The 16,602-nt window shown below is 40.5% G+C and overlaps 1 protein-coding gene across 13 annotated transcripts in view; it reads right to left on the bottom strand.

Moving 5' to 3' along the window:
- The window catches only part of svilb (supervillin b), a 53,470-nt gene that overhangs the window by 14,808 nt on the left and 22,060 nt on the right, over positions 1–16,602 (bottom strand). For 6 of the 13 annotated variants that reach the window (XM_025900031.1, XM_013272699.3, XM_019348036.2 and 3 more), the window contains 11 exons: positions 14,827–15,118; positions 13,820–13,885; positions 11,216–11,927; positions 7,943–8,459; positions 5,380–5,512; positions 4,011–4,067; positions 2,161–2,238; positions 1,527–1,674; positions 1,139–1,234; positions 376–456; positions 31–208 (listed from right to left, as the gene is read on the bottom strand). In XM_025900031.1, the coding sequence (XP_025755816.1) occupies positions 31–208; positions 376–456; positions 1,139–1,234; positions 1,527–1,674; positions 2,161–2,238; positions 4,011–4,067; positions 5,380–5,512; positions 7,943–8,459; positions 11,216–11,927; positions 13,820–13,885; positions 14,827–15,118 (2,358 nt within the window). The remainder of the gene's footprint in view (positions 1–30; positions 209–375; positions 457–1,138; positions 1,235–1,526; positions 1,675–2,160; positions 2,239–4,010; positions 4,068–5,379; positions 5,513–7,942; positions 8,460–11,215; positions 11,928–13,819; positions 13,886–14,826; positions 15,119–16,602) is intronic. The other 7 variants (XM_013272700.3, XM_019348037.2, XM_019348040.2 and 4 more) reach the window with 7 other exon arrangements.

Below are 16,602 nucleotides of genomic sequence, written 5' to 3'. Positions count from 1 at the left end.
TGATGTATAATTAGAAGCTTTTTTTCTTACTTGGGAGCCTGGGAGCCAAATATGCTGTCAAAATCCTCACTGATGTCAATCCTGGTGGGCATGCGTGGAAATTCAGCGACACGCCTGTAAAACTTGGAGAAGATCTCGTCATCCAGCTTCATCACTTCCTTCACGGCCTTCTCAGTCACTGTTATAGTGGTTTCCTGCAAACCTGCCACTGAAAAATAAACAGTTTAAAATAATAAGGAATGCAATCTATACAGATTCTTTGAAGGTAACACCGCAGAGTAAGGTGTTGATATTTTTGGGGGACTGACACTAAAAATGCTTTTAAAATGAAATATATTCCTAAGCTGAGGTCAAAGTCACTGCGGATGTACATACCTTTGCTATTCAGGCGCCCCAAGAAGCTCTCCAACTTGTCAAGCTTCTTATCTGACTCCATTTCCGGCCTCGCCTCAATTTCTGGAAGACATAATTCAAGTTTTAAAACAACAGCTGTGATTAAGATTGAGGTGCTCTCATTACATTCCTTTCTATCCCTGTATTTTTTCTGGTCTGCCTTTACATTATTCACAGTTCAAAATGATCCTTATTTATCATGCACTGGGCCTTGGCATAGTCTCTTAGTTCTCCCTCTGTTTTCAAGCTGTTTTAGCATCTCTCCCTTTAAGCCAACGCTCTTCTCCTATTTCCATACAAAAATTGTGAACAGTAGGTAGGTGAGGCTGTTGTGTTCACAGGATTACCAGCTCTCACTGATATCTGGACAAATAGCAGACCTAGAATAGTCTAAAGCTTCTGTCTCATACTTGTACATAAACTGGCCTACTTATTTGAAACTTTGGCCATATTCAATATGAGGATCCACAATTTTTTTTAAGTTATATTTGACAGAAAATAAAGAAAAACATATCAGGACCAATTAAAATTTTCTTAAAGTAATTAAATTAAACACACAAGTTCATCCAGCTTTTTTGTGTTTTGTGCCATTATTACAGTTTTTAAGTTATTAGCTATTATTTTTTTATGAACTTTATGAATTATTTTTAAATCCATCAGCTTCTGTAAAGTGCAAACTAGTTTTTTAAAAGCTCTGACAGCGATTTCTCTGGGGTGACAGTGATGACTTGCAAATCTATCTCACCCTCTTGTGGTTTGTTGACAGCTGGCGTGCTGCTCTTCAGCTTGGTGGAGACAGGCGACAGTATTGGGCTGATAACGGAGGAGGAGGCTGCCAGGCCTGCAGACACATAAACACAAATTTAGAGCAAGCAACATAACTACTACATGAACCTGCTCACAATAAGGTCTTTGGATTTTTCTTTAATGCCTATGAAAAAAAGACTCCGCATTTGGCATTTCTAGCACCGGAAGCCAAGTGCATCTCTACATTTCAACAGCCAGTGTCACCAACTAAGTCAATGCAGATTTGTAAATAGCACTAGAGTCCAAATACATCAATTTTTTGGGTGTCTACTGTTGCTTCAAAGTCTTGTTCTGTAGCATTTTTAAACACCACCCCAGGCACCCACCTTTCTTGACCATACGTGCAGCCACCGTGTACTGGGTGGAGTCATTAGCTGCTCCTTTGCCCTTTGCCTTCCAAGCATCCTCACGAGTTGAAATCATCTGCTTCCTCTCCTCAATGGTCATCTGGGCTTCAATTTCCTCCCCCGTCTTCTGCACAGACATGTCAAATTATCAGATTATGAATGATTATTAGGTTAAAATGTCAAGCCCTGCATGAAAAGCAATCGTCTCTACACAATGACGCTAACTGTTAGTCTTCAATTCAATGTATTTCCCGTCATGTGGGACTTGTTTTTAATAAGATTAAAACTTAACACAAATACATGGAAGAACTGCATCACCTCTGTAGCTCCAATTCACTGCTTTGTTCCCAAAGGCTCAATTATTCATGTAGTAACAGTATCAAACCAAGCAGTTATAAAAAGATTGGATGCATTCGAGCATGCTGGGTGCATTGCTATATATAGTCTACTGTATTCCTCAGTGGAAGTGATGGCTGTACACTCGTGTTGGCGTAACCAAATCAATTTCAATAACGCAGAAAGTGCTCAACACATGAGTAGCTGCAGACCAAGCAAGAACGATAAGACTCCAGTACATGCTGCCTGTTCCAGCATGCTAGGCGCATGACCTTACCTGACTATGATGGTCAATATACTGACACTTTTGGCCAAGGGAGATAGGAGGAGAAAAGGTAGAGGAGAAGACAGGCTCCTGAGGATGTAGTAGTGGGTGGAAAATTGAAAGACAGGAAAGAAAACGAGGGAAAAACGATGAACACAGAGGATGACAAACGATGGATGCAAAGGAAAGAAGACCAAGGCCAGAAATCAGGAATGCAGCTTGACTATTAAACAGTAAACATGACGCTAATTTAATTTTACCTTTAAAACATGCTGGTTTTAAATATTCATTATTCATTTAAGAAATGACAAAAGCCTTTCAAAAGTAGTAAGGAAGTTTCACTGTCTCTAAATAAAACACTCAAAAATAAAGAATGCACTTACTTTTATTAAAGGTTGCTGAATACGTTAATGTTTACTGTTAGTAACAAGGCAGCAAATTGCAAAAGTCATTTCGCCCAGGAGAAAATTACATTACCTGTGCAATGAAAACATAAAGCTTAATGGAACCCCGTCTCTTTCAAACTTGTGGGTCTTAACATGCCAAAAATGTCCTTTTAGTCTGCTGTCTGTCTCTGTTGCCTGTTCACACTGTCAAACATGTGCGGCATATTTTTACTGGTTAAAAGTTTAAAATATTTAACACATATTTTGATCTGCAATGTAAACTGGTTGCACTCCATATTAGAAGCATCATAAAATGTTAAAGTGCTGCTTTTGGTTGCAATTTCCAGTAAAAAGTAAACACGTAGAGAAAGAGGGAGGAAAGTGCTTGTGCACAAAGACAAAGCAGTCGATGCATTTAGTCAACTAAAAGATCTGCTGATCATAAAACAAACACTGTGTCTACATTTTTCTCGCATAAGGAGTCTAACAGGCCTCGGATAGCGACCAAAAATAGATGCTGTCTTGCTGCTGCTGCTGCTGCTGCTGCTGCATCTGTACTGCAGCACTTTCTTTTGTTTGTCTAAGGTTTTTAATGTGTGTAACAGCGATTTCTTTATTGTTAAATGTTGTTATACTTGTTTGACGGTTGCCACAAGACACAAATAGAATTTCCAAAAGGGCAACAAACATTAAATACAAATTATCGCTAATGGAATCGATCAAGAAAATCAGAATATATAAAACTGCCGTCTTCTAGATCGGCAAAGAGGAGCTATGCTGCACAAACACAGATATTTCCGTATTCTCTTCGTATCGCCTCTGTGAACATCATCATTGTGATATACAGTTTGACTAACGCCCATTATGTTTTACTCTTTGCTTTCCTTGTTAAACTATTTTCAGGTTTAAATAAAAAAGGCTGAATATCATCCATGTCATAGAAGGAACCAAAAATTGCAACCAAACACTACAATCTTAACAACAATGGTGGCCTACGAGTTGCGGGAATTATTTTTAAATTTTGCAACAAAATACAAAACTATAAAAGACATTAACAGTGTATTTTATTTCAGACTTAAAAAATATAATAAGCCACATATCTTCATACCAGGGTTCATTAAATATAATATATTGGCCTTTAAATCAGTTTCTTAGCCAACCTGTGGGGATGTGACTTTTGCAAAGTGAACTCGTGATGGCTCATCAAATGCTACAGTATTTCTGAGCATGAGCACTTTACTTAAGAAGCGCTTAATTAAAATATTTAGAGCCCTAATGAGTTTATACAATCTAGTATTAAGACCATGTGTTAAACGTTAAATATTAGATGTTGTTTTTCTAACGACCATCTCAGTAAGGAACATCCACAGACCAGCAGATTCAGGAAAAGCAACAAGCAGCCTCACACAACATCCAAACAAAACTGTGACAGGAAAACAGAGATCCCACACCAAGCTAATCACCAACAGGTCTTACCCACAGCTGTTCAGACACAGACAGAGAGGAGGAGTCCTGAACAACCACCCCTTCCTCCTGAGGGGTTAAACACAGGGGAAGTACACGTCAGAGTGAGGGGGGGCTACTGCTATTGTTGCTAATGGGTTTTAGGGGTGAGATCGCCTTGAGGATTAGCAACCAGCGTTTAAGCAGGCGATTTCCCCTCACAGAATACTAATGTTGAGTGTACGAGCTGCAGGAAAGGAGTCCTTTAAAGTGCCCTAGTCCCAAATCCCAAAATTAGAACTTCTTTGAGCTTATAAATGTCTTTCTAGCTGCTGTTTAAGCCAACAGAGATGCATAAATACTAATAAGAGATTCCCAAAATAACTCTTTCTGTCAGATAAGCTTTCAAGTATTACCTCTCGAGGTTTAAGTCAAACTTAGCCTGAAGCTTGCCCGATTGTGTTAAAATTCATTTGTAATACCCCAGACTGCTAATTCTACAAGCAGAACGAGGCGGATGATTTAGTGTTTGCTGTCTGAGGGCTGGATGCCACGCTGGTCGGACACCACTGCGCTCAAACAACAGATGGGCTAAAGGGAATGAAATGAAAAGGAGTACTTAACTGAAAGAGAGGGGGGCAGAAGCTGGCATGGTAACGATGAAGGATAGGGAGGGAAATGAGGCACTGGTGTTTACTATGTTTAACCAAAACTGTTAGAGCAAAGGCTCTGTAAAAATATACCTGAAGCAAAACGGAAAGCGAATATAACACTTTTCTGAAACAGTGGATTAAATGTATTCCTATTAATTTGGTTTCATTTGTATTGGTCATGTCATGATATTTAAGACAAATGTTGTTTTACAACCACAATCTGCTGGAACCCAAGCTAGAAACCTGTGCCCACTTTACTGAAATCTCCAGGAAGTTTAATCCAAGTGGAGAATGACCTGCCAGTCATATTTGAGCACACACAGTTTTATTCACAGCGATGTAGAAACCACAAACATTTATGCGAGGAGACGGGTTTTAGTGCAGTTTCTCTATGTACAGTGCACATGAACCAGCCCAGTATCTGGGAAGCACGACAAAACTGCAAGTCAGCCACACAGTTAGTTAATGGGTCTGACTTAGAATCAAATAAATTAATAAATATAATCACAAAAGTGTCAACTGCATAAATGATAATTTATTTTAATGCGGGATACTGGAAAGAGAGATTTAATTTTCATGCTTGAAGATATCACTGTAAAAACATTTTTACTGATACAAAAAAAAAGTTACATTTTTTGGTACTTTTTTCTTTAGCTTAGGTTTAAATTTGCAAACTCAAACATGACTCACTCTAAATATGACCACAGTGAGGGTTTGCAGTTATTATACTGTACAAGGTAAAGACTAACCTTCTTCTGGCCGGTCTGATCCGTTTCCCATGGCTGAGCCGGCTGCTCGGTGGAGGCCACTTTAACCACTTCCTGTTTTTTATTGATCCTGTTCCTCCAGTCCTCCTCACCACTCTTCTTCAGCAGTGCCACTCTGACATAAGACAAGAGATCATCTTTTAACAGGCGAAAATTAGGCTTTTAATTAATAACCAATCTTGTGGGAGGAGGAGGTGGAAGAGGTGGAGGTGGAGGAACATAATTGGCCATCGGGCTATTGTAAATGTCCCTGGTAAACTTGCTTTTCTTGATGGTCTGAGACAACATATGTTTCAGCGGGACTACAGGGAACCAGCACAGCCAGAGCAGCCTCACTACGTTGTTGTTTGGGATAACGTCAGCTTCCATCGTGCTGCTATGGTTCATGACTGGTTTACCAATAACACATGGTTTTCTAACATCTTTCTGCCTGCATACTCTCCCTTTTTAAACCCGGTAGAGGAGGTATTTTCGGCAAGGCGGTGGAAGGTGTACGACAGAGAACCTTATGTCCGTGTGCACCTCCTCCAGGCCGTGGAAGAGGCCTGCCTAGACATATCAGTAGATGCATGCTAGGGGTGGATCAGGCATGCAAGAGGATTTTACCCCCGCTGCCTAGCTAGGGCCAATATAGGAATAATGTTTTTGGTGTGTGTTGTACTGTATGGTACATTAATAAAAATGTCCCACTGTATGTACATTGGTTGCGTCTTTTGTGTTCATCATGGGAAAAGGTTTTTGAGGGGAAGAACCACAAGCAACATAACTTGCCAGTTTTGGGAATACTGTTTTACATTTATTGCACCAATGTGTACGACTATGTTGTCGTGCATGTGTTTTTGAGGCCGTGTGTGTGATGTCTGTGGGCAAAGTTTGGTTTTTCAGCAAGAGCAAATGGTTTTGAGTGTAGAGCTTCATTTTGACCTGACAATACGATGTTTGGGAAATTGGGTGAGAAGTTATGGATTTGTGTTTACTGTTTTGAAAATACGAGAGGCATAGTTTCAAGAAATGTGTTTAAGCAATCGAGAAAAACTGTAACAAAGGCCTCCAAAGACTGCATGAGGAGCCCTGATAATGAATGGCCGAGGGGTAAAGGAAAGTATGTCATCATCTCCTCTCCTTGTCTGGACAGGGCAGAAATGAGGGCATTAGGAGGAATGTGCAAATTCTCAGAGGACTCTAGCAGTCCACTCAGCTCTCTGCCAGCTGTGAAACACAGTGATGCTAATAATGAATCTCTCCCACCTCCATAGATGTGAAAGAGTTAAACAAACCTATATACGGCAGTGAAGGACACACAGTCTTATCAACACTACAATGTTAGCAAGCTTTGGCTTTTTTGACTCAGCCAGCAGAAAATAATCAAAATCTGATCTTTGCTGCCAATTAATTTTACACCTTGTAAAGAGCCGAACTCTGAGTGGATCCAGAACTTGTGAATGAAATGTAAGTTCAGTAATAGCTGCAGTGTTGCTAGGCTACAAGTTTTAAAGAATGATTTTCTTTGTGAATTTTCATTCACCTAAAGGATCCCAGTCACGGTCATGTGTGCCATTGTTTGTATTCCATGTTTGGAGCAAAGCCTTTGAAGGTATTTCTATTCAGAAAAAAAAGAAGTGTCAGGTCTTTTGGTTACACTGCACTTATTTCATTTATGTGAAAAAATGTTTTTGTATGTTTACTGAACCAATTTCACTAAACCCACCCCTAATGCGAGGCTGTGCACTGTCCACCTCTGACTGATTTCTGTAATGCTGAAATAAAGTTGAGTCTGTGTTCTGATTAATGTCCCTGTGAGAGCTTTTGCAGTTCTTACCTTATAAATGGATGAGATTCAATTTCGTGAATTAAGTAAAAGCCAGATTTGTTTGGCACTACGTTCTAAGGACCTCTTCAGAGGTCAGGCCTTTTTCTCTATTTTTATCATTTTGAGCTGATCATTATTAGCTGTAATTTAATTTTTCTTCATGAATAGACAAAGACATAATGAGGCATAACGACAAAGACGGCAGCAATAGACTTCGTAACAGTTTCAGCTGTGTGGTGGCAGACATATCAACTCGTTAATTTCGTAACGATGTAGGTAAGTGTAAATATCATTTTTCTGTATCTGGGGGGTATTACCATGGAACTTGTTCTCTTCTCTGCTGAGATGAGTCAGAGAGGACAATCGTGCTGACATTTAATGATGTTGTGTAACTTTGGAGGTAAGTAGTTGAAGTGTAAATTGTCAGGAGAAAAAGCCTTTTATACCAGATATTGTTTCTCAAACCTGAGCATGTTTTTTATCTCCAATATAGCTGCCCAAATAAGCGCTCCGAGGGATTACCAGCATAGAGTTTTGTCCTTATGAGGCGCAGCACCTTCCAGAGACCACAAATCGGAATTTTGGAATTGAATACTAATTTGCATTTGGGCGTTGTTTTGGACATTTTAATCGTATCCTCTACATCTTTTTTCCCCTCTGCTTTTACATCTACAGCAAATAAATAAATCTATACAAGTACATTTGCACTAGATAAAACCTTTAGCTGTCACTCACCTCTCCTTTATGGACATCTGTTTGCTGGACATGCTGTCAGACAGCTGGTCTCCGGACTCTGTGGGGGACAGCAGGTCCCCAGAATGATCACTGTGTCTGCCCAAGTCCTCGATGTGTTCCAGGGGCAGGGACTGGGACTTGACGAGCGCCTGGGGCAGGGACTGAGGTTTGGGGGGGGTCTGCGGAGGCACCTGGGGTTTGAGCTGAGGCTGCGGTGCTGCCTGCTGGTAAGGCTTAGGGAGAGGTTGGACGAATCCCTGAGGTTTGGGCTGGGTTTGTGGCGAGTGATTGAAAGGTTTGGGATATGTTGGTGGGGCCTGGGAGTACGGCTGGGGCTGGATGTATGACGGAGGTTTGGGTTGGTTTGGAGGAGGCTGCTGTGTGAAAGGTTTAGGGAGGGTCTGGGGAGGCTGAATGATGGTCTTCTGCTGCTGCTGGCTGCTTGAAACGTGAGACACAGTCCTGGATGACACTTTAGCTATCAGCGGCCTCAGTGGCGCGTGATGATCCGGCACATCTGGGAGAAAAATAGAATGCAATAGTGTATATTAACTGGTCAAAATGACAGATATTTACATAAAAGATTATGTGCCACAGGCCTTCCATCAAAACCTGTTGAAAAAATATTAAAAAGATAACTTTTCCAGATGGGAAAATATGTCCCACTGTGATTACACTTGTCTGAAATCTGAGAGGAAACCTCGTCCTTTATGATACCTCTGTACATTTCCCAGATGAGCTTGCTGTGAGATGACACTGTTTACCACTTCATCCCTGTGCATGCAAACAACTTTTGGTTTTACAATAAATGGCATACAAATTTTTTTATACTTTATATATACAATGGTTACCATTTAGAATTTTTTGGAACTCTATTCAACAGAAAATTGCTGAGTGAGAGTAAACATGAATCTGTTTGGGAATTGGGTTAAATTCAAATCTTTTCAACAGCCTGAAAAACAACATTACACCTTTCATCTTTTCAGACTTCTACGTTCTCAGATTTCGTTTTTCCAACCAAAGGAAAGAATTAAAGCATTTCTATGTTCAACTTTTATATACAGTCTATATCTTGAACTGAGAATTTTCAAACTACATCTGGTTCAGCAGTATTTTCAATAGTCCCACCTTTATTGGTGTTAATATGGTGGAACAGTGTAGATGTTAGCAGTGTTTTGAAATAAAAACATATTAGCATGGATGAAGGATAATTTGTAAGCCATTATGCTCTAAAAGGTAAAACTAAACTAAACTAACAGAAAAGTCAAAGACAGTCAACTTTTAAAACGCACTGTGTGGGTGTAGCGTTAGTTTAAAGGCTCTTTAAAATCTACCTTTCACTTTTTGTTTGTTTGCTGATGAATTTAGGGAAGCTCCATCTGAGATTTTAGTGCTGGGTTTATTGGAAATGACCACATTGTTCTTTTCACTGAACTAATTATAATTTTGTTTGTCTCTTATAAATTTGAATATATCAAAACATTCCTGAAGCATTTTTTGAAAGAACCCTTTTTTGCAAGCAATCACAGAATAAATATTCCAATAATTATCTGGAAATGGATTCACGTGTTACTAAACACGAAGATGAGGTTACCATATATCTGTTTGTGCAGCAACATGAAATGCATTCACAGGGAAACGATTTTGTTGGATTTAAGTTTGAGCCACATAGTTGCAGACGTTAGAAGACACGTTCACTTCAATATTTTGAGCAAAAGCATTTTTCCCACCAGTGAAACCATTAAAGAGGCACAGGATTTACTTTGAAAAAACACTGTATTGTTAATCTGCAAGTTATATGTAAGAAGATGAAGCTTTGAGCAACTTTTTGAATATGTTTTGTTGCTAGTGTGCTATCTTATCTTGTTGCCTGCCTGCGTTTTCACCCTCAGAAACATATCTGAGATGCACACGAATATCCTCTGAATCACCTGAAAGCTCAGATATGTGTGACATACTCTAAAGTGTGCACAAAGTTTTGAACATGGGTATCTGAGCTATTAAAAGAAGCTTAATTATGAATGTGAGCAGGTGACAAATGGCCCTTTGGGCAAACAAAAACAGAAAAGCCTGATATGAGACTGTTATTTCATTACACTCTCTCTGGAGCGAGGCAAAGTTGAGGGGACAGAAAAGTAAATGTATATGTATGTTGACTCAGCAGGGATAGCAGGAATAATATTACATTGGAAATATTTTTGAAAGCAGTACAGAATAGCAGAGAGCCTCGCTGCATTACAGTGCAGTTTTCTGTGTTTCTTTTAAAAAATGTCCACTACACTGATACAGAAAAAGTAAATGGTGCATAAAAAGTAAAGTGTGAGATAGTCAAGATTTCCTGCAGGGAGGAATCCCAGACTATCCCCACTTAATGTGTATTAAACATACTGTGGAGATACCTCACAGTATGGTGAAAAACTCTGGCCACAGTCAGAAGGACAACTACACAGTAGGCTTAACATGTGTCTTATTAAGGCTTTTAGGCATGTTGTGGTAATTCCCCAGTGAATCATGATAAGCTCATATAAAGGATCTTACAATAGTGAAGATTTACTCATGCAGAAGTAAATAAGGCTATAGCCTGCAGACAAGCCTTCTATTGTGTCCCTCTTGTCCTCTACCTGCTTTATTTAAGTGCCCAACAATTGCTCTGCACTCTCTCAATGAGTGCTTTCATCTCTGCATGTACTGTTTGTGTGCATGCATGGGAAAGGACCACCCCTGGACACTCTGTGCATTAGTACATAAAAACAGGTCAGGCCTATTTTACTGTAGCATGTGCACAGCTAAGCCACAGGCGTAATGTGGTGCAAAAGGGATGACAGCCCCTGTATAGGCCACGGCAGTGAGGAGAGACAGTTCTATATAAAAATCTTAGCTGATCAACAGCATGTCAGGAAAGGGCTTCCTCTTTCCAGACAAAGAAGCCACGAGGTAAATTCATGGAAAAATATGCTAATTACATGCAGTCTCAGACGCCTCTCCCTCTCCTCTCTCTCTCTCTTTCTGTATCAGCCAAATCAAACACCCCCAGCTGGGACAAGTGTGTGTGTAGCCGGCAAAAACCAATCATGCGTGGGAGCATGCTGCATGAGACAATGAGGATAATGAGAGCAGCCCCTTCCCCAGACATTTCTCCTTCTGTCTTTTTGTCACTTCCGTTCTGTCTTTTCTTTTTGCCCCTTCTGTTTTTATTTCTCTTTGTCCATCCTTCTCTCAATCCCCCAATTATCTCCATCTCTTTATGTTATAATCAACAGAGAAGCTCCCTACCTGAGACCGGGCCACTGCCTCTCTCCTGCTCCTGTGTAGAGGAACTGTGAGCTGCTGCAGCCTCCCTCAGGTAGCCTCCTTTTCCTCGTCCTCCTCCCTCCGCTCTGTCTCTGTTCTCGTGGGAGTCTCCGTCTGCGGCTCTCCAGCTGGGCAGACACTCTGACTCCCCCCCCCACAAAGAGGGCTCGGCAAAGTGCTGAAGCCGGGGATGCTGCTGCCTGTCGTCTCTGTCCCTGTCGGGGGAGTGCCGCTTACCCTTAATGCTGCTGCTTTGGCCGGCTTCTCTGGCTCCTCCCTGCTGTCTTTGCCTCACCTCCTCCTCTTTCGGTGCTCTCCGGCTCTCCTCCTCCTGCCTGTGATCAGTTGAGGAGGTGGGAGCAGGAGGGGCCCCAAATTTCTCCCGGCTCTCAGGGAAAGGATGAGGGGAGGAGTTGAGCTCAGGCTCTGGGTGGCCTGGGTCCCCACTCTGGGTCATGGAGAAGTACTTCGGCGCCCTCTCCTGGTGAATGCTGGTGCTACTGGAAGCCTGTTGTTGGGCAGGGATGTAGGTGACGGCAGTGGACTTCTCTAAACGGAGACCATCATCATCACCGGCACTGCTGCCTGACGCCTTGGTTACCATGGCGACGGAGGCCTGGGAGGTGACAGCTGCCACCGATCGAACCAGGGAGGCTGACAGGGGCTCCAGTTTGATCTCGCCACTATTTCTCAGCTGCAAGAACAGCAGGAGTCATGTGAGAAAGTCGGGACACAAAAGATAGAACAACAGAAGAGGTGAAAGGATCGATATGAAGGACGGAGGACGTGAATACAATTAAAGCAGATAAATTAGAACTCAATGGAGGGATATGTTGCAGAAAGTAGGCCTATGTGGATGTGATGGTGAACAGACAGACGATGATAGGTTGAGTAAAGTGGTATGGCAAAGAGGCCAAAAGGTAGGGAAGAAACATGTGGACTGTTGAGAGGAACGAAAGCAGCAATCACAGCACAACTGAAGCCACAGCAGTACCTGTCATTCACACAATTACCTGATAATATACATCTTAGCCACGTCGTCATACTTAAACACGGATCAGTAATTTCCTTTTAATTAGGTTCATACTTCCATTTTTGTTAACCAGTGTGGCATCATGGAGTTATCAGTGCAGTGTAGGGTCTGTACCTCACAATATAAAGCACCTAATATAAAGTGATTTAGAGTTGTATAAATAAAATTGAATTGAATTAAAATGCATCTGAAATGCTTGAGCAACAAAAAGTTAATAAATAAAGACACCCTGATACTTTAAACAACAGGAGCATGATGAGCTAAAAAAATAAAGCTGGATTTAAAATTTGACACTTGATTTGAATCCTTCAAACAAGAGTCAGTCAAAGGATTAGTTAGAAACACACACTGTATATAAAAGACAGTCAACCCTGTCGTTTCCCTAATCTGACCTAAGTACACACTTTCCAGATGACTTCCTGACACAACAGCCAAGGGTTTTTGTCTCCTCCTGGGAACAAACTGAGGCTCTTTCACTTGTTAGGCAAGCGAAGCAACTACACGATGCAGTTACTCTTTTATATGTCATCTGTGGTTAGGAATTAAACTTTAAAAGCCAGAAAAGTGCATCAAAGCTGTATTGATGTTATTTCCTACATTGTGTAGTTTATGTCTCTTCCTCAAGGTGCTCCAGCACAGGTGGCTTATATATTTACGGAAATAACCAGTCATCAATAACATGCTAAAGCTCCACAAAAGACTACCACACACTGATTTTGTTTGCAATTCAAGGTCTCACCAAATTTTGCACACATTCAGTATCACATCTATCCACATATTAAATCCACAGGTAAGCATTTCCTTTGCAACAGAAGTTACTTCAGGACTAAACAAACTAAAAAGCTGCATTTGCTTGCATTTGAATATCCCATGCTTGTTATGCAGGGAACAAGCATGTCCCAGAAGCAGCAACCATTAAAAAAATAGCCACAGATAACAAAAAAATCAACCAGAACTTTTAATTACATGCTGTTTCGCCAAGAGTACACACATCTAACACTGAGGCAAAATAAAATTCATTTTTAACCGACACCAAAAGCCACTAGACACAAAGCACGATCTGATATCGTCGTGTTGGTGTTGTTCCCAGATCATCATGAAAATGTTGTTCCAGGATCAACATTGCAAGTGACCAATCAGAATGTTGTGACGTCATAGTTTTGTGACTTCGGGAAAAACCGCCGTAAAACAAAAAACTGTACTTAAACTGCGAGAAACCGCCTCTGTCCGCCGATCAACGGACCCTGACCCTAATCCTAACCCTAACCCTAACCCTTTAATAAACGGTAAGCAGAATTGATATTGTCCTTGCAACATTGGAATTTCATAAATGCACGAATGGCTTGGCGCGCAAAAGAATAACGTCACAACATTCTGATTGGTCACTTGTGATGTTGACCCTGGAACAACATTTTCATGATGATCTGGGAACAACACCAACACGACGATATCAGATCATCCAGACACAAACACTGGCTTCTAGCAGGCCCAGTCCTGGCGGGATTTTTCAATGCAACCAATCATAAGCTCCACAAATGCAGCAGGGGTCTTACATGTTCCTCCTGACTGGTCTCTAAGTCACCATTGCACACCGCAGAGGTTACTGCCAGCTCATCTTCCTGTGTGGAAACCAGGTATTGACTATGACTCACTGCTGAGAACATGGTGGAGATAAAGTCGACCTTTTATAAAGTATCTCAGCGTGATGTCAGGTTATCTTTGTCAGAACATGCCGGGGAGGAACGTTTTCATTTTTCACCCTTACTAATATATGCAGTATTATAAAATTCAGGGTAGCTCTGGAAACAACAACATTAATGTGATAAACGAAAATTGTGTCAGGCCTCCCATTTGTGGACTTCTTGTCATTTGTGACATATGGAGGCTAGTAATGTAAAAAAAAAAAAAAAAGTGCAAAATAAACTCTGTGACCTTTTTTGTGCTATGTAAAAGTCATCCCTCTGCACAGAGAATCACGTCAGCTGTCCCTAAAGCACTGAGGCAAACTGTTCATGGTGCTCACTACAGTCACTGGAAGTAACCTGAAAGTAAACTGCTCACAAATCTTATGGCAAAAAAAACTCTATGATATCTAGATGATCTATTGTTCATTCTAATTAAACTACACTTTTGTCTGCACATCAGTTCTGCAAGAAAGTTGTTAACCTCCTGCAGAAATTTGGTTTTACACTACAGCTTTTGTGATAAACACGAATATCATTCATTTCATTTTATCACTACTTACACAATTTCATTGTTGTTAGTTGTGATTGTTCCCTTTGTTTGTTTTCAGCCAATTTTCTCTGCTTTCTTTGCACTTTTTGTTGAACATTGCAGTCTTTCATGTTTTTTCTTTCAGTCTCTTTTCTATATACTTCTACCAATTTTTGTGCCTTATTTTATGCCTAATCCCATGTCAGTTTTGAATAAAACTAATCTAATCATAACATATGTATTGCACAGAACGTTGCTCATATATGTTAGAAGAAAAGTAGAAGAACTAGTAGTGGTTGTTAGAGGTCTTTGTATATTGGCATTGCAAAAGGTGACATTATTGTACCTTCTTCACCTCTCCCTGGGTGATAGGTTGAGTCTGAAAACGAGCATTAGCTCTGCGCTGGCGGGTGTCTCCTCGAGTCCCTTCACCAGTCTTGCCTGTAGAATGGGCGAGGCGGTTGAACAGGGCCATTTTCTCAGACAAACTGAGCGTGGAAAGGTCTGGCTCCTCTGGGACACCTTCCTGGCCATTTACCTCCACCCCTGCACTGGAAGCCTGAGCTGGTTTCTGGTGCTCCTGGCTTTCCTTGTCCTGCTCCTGGACTGTTAAGCCTGGCTGAGAGGAACCCTGAATGCTGGGGTAGAGACAAAGGGATGTCAGTGACTGATTTTAAAAATGTTTACTTTAACCTGGGACATTTTTATACTACAGTGATATCTGCCTTTGACTTGAATACAGTGGAATTAAATGGAAAATTGTGCCACTGAAAGCACACAAAAAAGATTTCTTTGAGTTAATAGAGTAATAATTATTTAAAAAAAACAATAACAAAAAAACCTTATTACAGAGTTTCAAATTTGTTTTTGATACTTTAACCACCTCCAGACCAGCATTTTCAAAGTCTATACTTTATACTAGTCTTTATACTTTATAAGTTTTTACTAGTCATGAAGTGTTAAGGTAGTAAAACCTGACTTAAGTCTCACCTTAGAAGAATTTTTAAAAAAAGAACATGCAAATACCTGATGAGTAAATGGTCATGGCAGCTGTGGCAGATTACAGTCACAGCAACAGAGGCATAAGCAGATCAGCCCACAGATGACTGATAATCATATAATGCAGCTGAATGTTTGCAGTAGTGTGCTGAGTTAAACCTGGCCTGGTAAACAAACTGCAAGACACGTGAGCTCACGCTTTAACTGGCGCAACCTCTGACCTTTCTGATGATATGCAACCTTTTCCTCCACCGAGGTTCATGACCTGCATGTGAAAACCACTGCAAGAAGCAGTGATGCTTGGAAACTGAACGTTTAAAGTTCTGAATAAGTTATTGTGTAAGCAGCGTCTTCTATCTCCTATAAGGTGCACACAGCTAAGAAGCAGGACATGAGGGGGCCAGAAATAACAAGGTAAGGTGAGCTGGATGAGCACATCAGCACTGCAACCAGGAGAGGGAGATGGAGATTTATTAACTGCAAACAACATGGCAAATTAAATAGGAAAGGGTAGTTAGAAACTAGGTGTGGTTGTGGGTTTTAGCTTTATTTAGAGCGCAAACATCATGCAGATCTCTCTAATTCATATGTGTGGATGTCATTCAATGGAGGGATTTGCTTGAAGCAAATGTAAGGGTTTTTTTTTTTACCTGTTAGCTCTTAATTGTTTTTCTTGATGTCTGTTTTTAATTTTTTGTGTGTTCAGTTACTTTCAGGTTTATTTCATAAGTATACTTTGTCCCTTGTGTTGTCCTTGTTATTTATGTTTCCATCATGTTGTTCATGTGCAGTTTTTCAGGCTATCTTTTTACTCTCTTTTGTTCTTTATTCTTGTTTACTTCTTGGACCTTCAGTTGACCTTCTCCGCCTAACCTAATTTGTGACTTATCCAGAAAAGCTCAGCAGCACGTTTTATAGCCATTTTTCTCCTAATGCCTTATTAAAGACAATTTGTATTTTACTACCTGCGTCTGACTTTTCCTGCTTTTGGACTGTTTTAAGACCGAACGCCACCCAAATAAAAAACAATATATCAGTAAATTCTTGGATAACATAAATTAATCCAGTTTATAAATTACCCCAATTCTCTAAGTGCATTATTAAAGAGTTTTTTTTTTTAAAT

This window comes from Oreochromis niloticus, linkage group LG18 (assembly GCF_001858045.2).
Source record: "Oreochromis niloticus isolate F11D_XX linkage group LG18, O_niloticus_UMD_NMBU, whole genome shotgun sequence".
Taxonomy (NCBI): domain Eukaryota; kingdom Metazoa; phylum Chordata; class Actinopteri; order Cichliformes; family Cichlidae; genus Oreochromis; species Oreochromis niloticus.
This window is presented reverse-complemented; position numbering and strand designations above follow the sequence as displayed.